This window comes from Carlito syrichta, unplaced genomic scaffold, assembly GCF_000164805.1.
Source record: "Carlito syrichta isolate Samal-C Ts95f unplaced genomic scaffold, Tarsius_syrichta-2.0.1 Scaffold309435, whole genome shotgun sequence".
In the NCBI taxonomy this organism is placed as follows: Eukaryota; Metazoa; Chordata; class Mammalia; order Primates; family Tarsiidae; genus Carlito; species Carlito syrichta.
This window is the reverse complement of record NW_007253531.1, coordinates 81,238-88,172: the sequence shown is the minus strand read 5'-3', so window position 1 is coordinate 88,172 and position 6,935 is coordinate 81,238. Positions and strand designations below refer to the sequence as shown.

The following is a 6,935-nucleotide window of genomic DNA, read 5'->3' as shown; positions in this document are numbered from 1 at the left end:
AAAAACTAATTTTTTTAGGCCGGGCTCGGTGGCTCAGCCTGTAATCCCAGCACTTTGGGAGGCCGAGGTGAGTGGATTGCCTGAGCCCACAGGTTCAAGGGACCCGCCTGGGCAACTTGGCGAGACCTCATCTCTATAATAAATAAAAACTAGCCAAGTGTGGTAGCGTGCGCCTGTAGTTCCAGCTACTTGGAAGGCTGAGGCGGAAGGATCGCCGGAGCCCAGCAGGTCGAGGCTGCGGTGGCCGGGAGCAGCCACTGCACTCCAGCCTGGGCGACAGAGTGAGACTCCAACTCAAAAAATAAATAAAATAAAATAAAATAAAATAAAAACTAATTTTTTTAAATCATAAAAGAAAATTAGCGAATCCTCTGATAGTAATGAAACCATACAAAAACCTGCCAAGCTCACAAAGTTCTGGAATGAATGGAACTGTCAAGATCATATCTTCAAGCTGGGTGCAGTGGCTCATGCCTGTAATCCCAGTATTCTGGGAGGCAGAGGTGAAAGGATTACCTGAGACCAGGAGTTTGAACCAAGCAACATGGGGAGACCTCATCTCTACAATATATCAAAAAATTAGCTGGGTGTGGTAGCACATGCCTGTAGTCTCAGCTACTCAGAAGGTTGAGGCAGAAGGATAGCATGAGCCCAGCAGGTCAAGGCTCCAGGCTGGGCGACAGAATGAGACTCCAACTCAAACAAAGAGGAATATAAAAAGATCCTGTCTTCTGATGCTTCTGAGAAAACAGGCTGGACACGGTGACTCAAGCCTATAATCCCAGCACTTTGGGAGGCTGAGGTAAGAGGATTGCCTAAGTCCAGGGGTTCAAGACCAGCCTGGGCAACTTGGCAAGACCTCATCTCTACAATAAATCAAAAAATTAGCCGGGCATGGTGGCGCACGTCTATAATTCCAGCTACTTGGAAGGCTGAGGCAGAAGGATTGCCTGAGTCCAGCAGGTTGAGACTGCAGTGGCCATGAGTGTGCCACTGCACCCCAGCCTAGGCAACAGAGTGAGACTCCAACTCAAAAGAAAAAAAAGAAAAGAAAGGAAGCAAAGACCAAAGTGCGACAGGGGCTTCCCAGCATCTCCGGGGAGGGCAATGGCAGAATCGCGTCTAGAAGCGAGGTGAGTCACATCCCATTCCACAACAAGAGGCTGTTGGAGGGGAAGTTGAGTCGCTGTTCCTCCAAGGGCACTGTTGGTCATTGGATAGTTGATTCTCAAGGGCTCCGGCCTCCCCTAGGCTCCAGAGCACCAGGGCTTTGTTCTTAGGGCTGCCGTGGCCCAGCCAGCCCGCAAGATGTAACCACAAAAGGCAGGGCACAGGTCCCTGGGGCTGTTCTTTGAATCATGATAATGGCACTGTCTTGGTCAGATCCACTATCCCGTTGGTTCCTTACAATAACAGACTAGTGTTCTAAGTCAAACAGTAAGAAGAAGGAAATTGCGCATTCTCTGTCCACAGCGTCTAGCACAGTAAGGGGCCTGTGTTTGTTGAATGAATAAGTGAAGGAGTGGCTTATCAAACCTGGTCTCTATCCTAACCCTTTGGTCACCTCTCCTAGCAGGATGTGGTGACACCAGTCATCGCAGGGCCAGAGTGCTAATGGCCTCTGCCATTGACTTAGGCAGGTCACACTGAAGCCCCACCGGTGACACTGCAATAGCCCTTGCATACAGCAGATGTTCAATAAATGTTTGAATGAACAAACATTAAATCTCTACCCGTCAAGTCTCCACCAATTACTAGCTGTGTGACCCTGGCCTAGTTACTCAGCTCCTCTGGGCCTCAAATGTTCCATCAGCGAAGTGGAGATACTAATATTCTATGTTTTCAAGTCAAAGAGTGTCATATAGTTTGTGTTGTCCTCAGATCCTAGGACAGAGTAGTTGCTCCTTGCATGTGTGAATGAATGAATGAAGTCCTGTCCCACTCTACCTTAGGAGTTTGGGTTCCTGGCCCAGAGCTGGCTGTGACAGGCCAGCCCCAGAGAAGGCAGACTCAGGGGCTCACTCACCGAGGTGCTTCATGAACTCATCGTAGTTCTTCTCACTCTCCATCTCGAACTTGCCGCTGAACGCCATGTTGTAGGGAGGGTGGAGGCCCGAGAGTGGAGGGTGAGGAGGACGGTCAGTGCTGAGGGGTCTGGCATCCCAGCTTTTAAAGGCTCCCAGCTGGAGAGGCTCAGCCCCTAAATCTCCCCACTTCTCCTTCCTGCCCTTTGAAGAGAAACACGTGCCGTTTTACGACCTGGGCAGGACTCACAAGGGCAGCCTCCAGGTTGTTCACCCTCAGGGAGGGGCTGGCTGGGATCCCAGGGTCGTCGCCAGCAAGGCCAGGACTAGGCCGGCTGTGGGCTTGAGGGGTCAGGGTCATCTACCTCCAGCCCTCCCCTCCTTCCATCCACCCACGCCCTGCCTTCTATACATCTCTCATTCTCTCATGCACCCCTTACTCTGCAACCAGAGTGCATTGAACCCCTACTGCATGCAGGGCCAGCACCGAGGAGACACAGGCCAGCGCAACAGCACCTTTCTCAGAGAGCCTCCAGTCTGGCCCAGACACAAGCACATACCTATAGGGAGCTCTCGTGTAAGGAGCAGGCACTGAGGCCCAGAGAAAAGCAGACGGGTGGCCTGGGGCACCGGGCAGGAGTGATGGCGTCTGGCAGGCGCTGGTGTGCCTTTGTGGGGGAAGGTGGTATGGATGCAGGTCTTGGAGGACCAGGAGGCCTAGGGTGTGTAGGGAAGCAGGAAGGTTTGAAGAGGCTGAGAACAAAAAGTGATGATATTCTAGGATGAGGGAACAGTGTGGCGAAAGGGGGAAGAGCCATGATGAAAGGAAACGATGAGTCTGGCTACAGCAAAGAGCACTTGAAGGAGAACAGGCTGAGCGCGGTGGCTCACGCCTGAAATCTCAGCACTTTGGGAGGCAGAGATGAGAGATTACTTGAGCCCAAGGTTCAAGACCAGCCTGGGCAACTTGGCAAGACCTGGTCTCTACAATAAAAATTTAAAAATTAGCCACACGAGGTGGCACGTGCCTGTAATTCCAGCTACTTGGAAGGCTGAGGCAGAAGGATCACCTGAGCCCAGCAGGCTGAGGCTGCGGTGGCTGTGAGCGTGCCACTGCACTCCAGCCTGGGTGACAGAGTGAGACTCCAACTCAAAAAAAAATAAAAAATTTCGGCCGAGCTTGCTGGCTCAGCCTATAATCGCAGCACTTTGAGAGGCTGAGGTGAGTGGATTGCCGAGTCCATGGGTTTGAGACCAGCCCAGGCAACTTAGCGAGACTTCATCTCTATAATGAAAATAAAAATTAGCCAGGTGTGGTAGCGCTCACCTGTAGTCCCAGCTACTTGGAAGGCTGAGGCAGAAGGATTGCCGAAGCCCAGCAGGTCAAGGCTGTAGTGACCATTAGCATGCCACTGCACTCCAGCTTGGGTAACAGAGTGAGACTCTGACTCAAAACAAACAAACAAACAAACATAGTTTAGTATTTCTCCTCCTATGCTTTTATTTATTTATTTATTTACTCAGTTTGTCATTCATTCAGTCAAGGTCTCACTCTGTCACTCAGTCTGGATTGCAACGGCACAATCATAGTGCAACGCAGCCTCGACCTCCTGGGCTCAGGCGACCCTTCTGCTTCAGCCTCCTGAGTAACTGGGACAGGTGCGCACCACCACAGCTGGATAATTTTTTAATTTTTTTGTAGAGATGAGATCTCACTATGTTATCCAGGCTGGTCTCGAGCTCCTGGGCTCAAGCAATCCTCATACCTCAGCCTCCCAAAATGCTGGGATTACAAGCGTGAGCCACTGTGTCTGGCCGGGTTTTCAACATCTTTTAAAGAGATTTCAAAAAATCCCTACAATTTCATAAACTTAACACAGTAACGGATTTTATTTTTTCTGCTCACTCCCTCCCTGTTTTGCTATTTCTCTCCTTCTCTCTCATCTTTGCTCTTTCTCTCTCATCAGATCTAACCATAGCCGGATGCAGTGGCTCACACCTATAATCCTAGCACTTGGGGAGGATGAAGTGAGAGGATTGCCTGAGCCCACGGGTTTGAGACCAGTCTGGGCAACTTGGTGAGACCTTGTCTCTACAATAAATCAAAAAATTATCCAGGCATGGTGGCGTGTGCCTGTAGTTCCAGCTACTCAGAAGGCTGAGGCGGAAGGATCACCTGAGCCCAGCAGGTTGAGGCTGCAGTGGCCATGAGTGTGCCATTGCACTCCAGCCTGGGCAACAGTGAGACTCCAACTCAAAATAATAATAATAATAATCTAACCATAACAGATATATAAAAGTCATACCCTCCGTAAATGCAATATTGCGTTTTAGTTTTATTTTTCTTCACCCACCATTAGTTTGTAAATACAGTCCCACGAGTCTATAAAGCTGTCTTGTTTACTTGTTAGAAATAGCTGTAGAGGACTGGGCTAGAATCCCAGCACTTTGGGAGGCCCAGGTGAAAGGACTGCCTGAGTCTGCGGGTTCAAGACCAACCTGGGTAACATGATGAGACCTATAATAAATCAAAAAATTAGCTGGGCGTGGTAGCATGCACCACCTCTGGACCTCAGTGCCTGCTGCTTACACGAGAGCTCCCTATAGGCATGTGCTTGTGTCTGGGCCAGACTGGAGGCTCTCTATCAATAATACAATTCCTCATTAAACTAGTTTAAGCCAAACTTTAAGAAAGTGAGTTTATGTTCAAAGTTACATATTTGACATTTTTAAAATCTAATCCTTAATATTTTTATTGGCAGCTGGGTTCAGTGGCTCAGCCTGTAATCCCGTGCTTTAGGAGGCTAAGGTGAGTGAATTGCCTGAGCCCGCGGGTTCGAGACCCGCCTGGGCAACTTGGTGAGACCTCATTTCCACAATAACTCAAAAAAATTAGCCGGGCGTGATAGTGCGTGCCTATAGTTCCAGTTACGTGGAAGGCTGAGACAAAAGGATCGCCAGAGCCCAACAGGTCGAGGCTGCAGTGGCTGCGAGCATGCCACTGCACTCCAGCCTGGGTGACAAAGTGAGACTCTGATTCAAAAATAAAAATAAAAATAAATAAAGTGAGAGATGTGCAATGCTTCCTTTAACTTAAACACTTAGAGGCCATCGTAGGTAGGTTATTAACTGACCTGATTTCAATATTGTGTCTCAGGGAATAGGGAGTCCTAATGAGGGAAGAGAGACAGGGAACAGCTGGTTGTGGAACAGTCAGAACACACAGCATTCATCTATTATGTTCACTGTCTTATGTGGTCGTGATTTGGGGGCCTCCAGCGCAATTATACTAGTAAACGTCAAAGATCACTGATCACATATCACCATGACAGATATAATAATAATGAAAAGGCCGGGCTCAGTGGCTCAGCCTGTAATCCCAGCACTTTGGGAGGCCAAGGAAATTGCCTGAGTCCGTGGGTTCGAGACCAGCCCGGGCAACTTGGTGAGACCTCATCTCTACAATAAATAAAAAATTAGCCAGGCATGGTAGTGTGCACCTGTAGTTCCACCTACTTGGAAGGCTGAGGCAGAGGAATTGCTGGAGCCCAGCAAGTGGGTGCTAGGGTGTCTGTGAGTATGCCACTGCACTCTAGCCTGGGCGACGGAGTGAGACTCCAACTCAAAAAAATAAAATGAATAAATAAAAATAAATAATAATAGTAATGAAAAGGTTTGAAATATTGCAAGAATTACTAAAATGTGGCACAGGAGACAGGAAGTGAGCACATACTGTTGGAAAAAATGCAGTTGATAGGCTTGTTGAACTCACAGTTGACAGAAACCTTCAATTTGTAAAAGACACAATATTTCAGGTCTCAGGAGGTTGAGGTGGGGAGAATCATTTGAGGTCAGGAGTTTGAGATCTGCCTGGGCCACAGAACAAGACACGTCTCGGGAGAAAAAAAATTGGGGCCGGGAACTCACACCTGTAATTCCAACACTTTGGGAGGCCAAGGTGAGAGAATTGCTTGAGCCCAGGAGTTCGAGATTAGCCTGGGCAACATAATGAGACCTCTTCTCTACAAAAAAATTGAAAACCTAGCCAGGCATGGTGGCACATGCCTGAGGTTGCAGAGAGCTATGATCATGCCACTGTACCCCAGCCTGGGTGACAGAGTGAGACCCTGTCTCCAAAAAAATTAAAGGAAAAAGAAAAGAAAGAAAATAAAATTTGGAAAGAAGAAAGCACAAATAAAATTTTTTTTTTTTGAGTTGGAGTCTCACTCTGTCACCCAGACTGGAGTGCAGTGGCCGCAGCCTCGACTTGCTGTGCTCCGGCGATCCTTCGGCCTCAGCCTTCCACGTAGCTGGAACTACAGGCGCGCGCTACCACTCCCGGCTCATTTTTGATTTATTGTAGAGATAAGGTCTCACCAAGTTGCCCGGGCGGGTCTTGAACCCGCAGGCTCAGGCAATCCACTCACCTCAACCTCCCAAAGGCGCGGGATTACAGGCTGAGCCACCGAGCCCGGCAGCACAAATAAATTAAAAGCTATCTATAACTTTACTGATTGATCTTATTTTTCAATTGTAAAATTAATACATGTTCATTGTTTAAAAAAACAAAAGCATAAGACTATGTGTAGGTAAAAATCTCACATCCCACTATGCCTCATCTTCCAGAGCTGCTGTGAAATCCAGCATGGAACCTTCCAGATGCACACAAACATATTTGTGGCGTTCTCTCCCCTATGCTTTTTAACAAAAATGAAATCCAGAGATACTGTTTTGTCTCGCTTTTTTTTTTTGCTTAGCAACATATCATGGACATAAATGAGTCTTACTTCTTCATGGAAACTGAAAAATAACCCTTCCATTATTAAAAGGGACTTTCCAGATAGACAAACCCACTAATAGAAGACGTTACGTGGCCCTGTGGTGGGCGTGGGAAAACAATGGGGCATTTGC

The 6,935-nt window shown here is 48.1% G+C and overlaps 1 protein-coding gene across 1 annotated transcript in view; it reads right to left on the bottom strand.

The window, feature by feature from the left end:
* FABP6 (fatty acid binding protein 6) overlaps nt 1-2,212 on the bottom strand; it is a 7,303-nt gene extending 5,091 nt beyond the window's left edge. Inside the window, exon 1 of the mRNA XM_008067239.1 lies at nt 2,027-2,212. Within this exon, the coding sequence (XP_008065430.1) occupies nt 2,027-2,093 (67 nt within the window). The 5' untranslated portion in view covers nt 2,094-2,212. The remainder of the gene's footprint in view (nt 1-2,026) is intronic.
* Nucleotides 2,213-6,935: the final 4,723 nt, after the last annotated feature.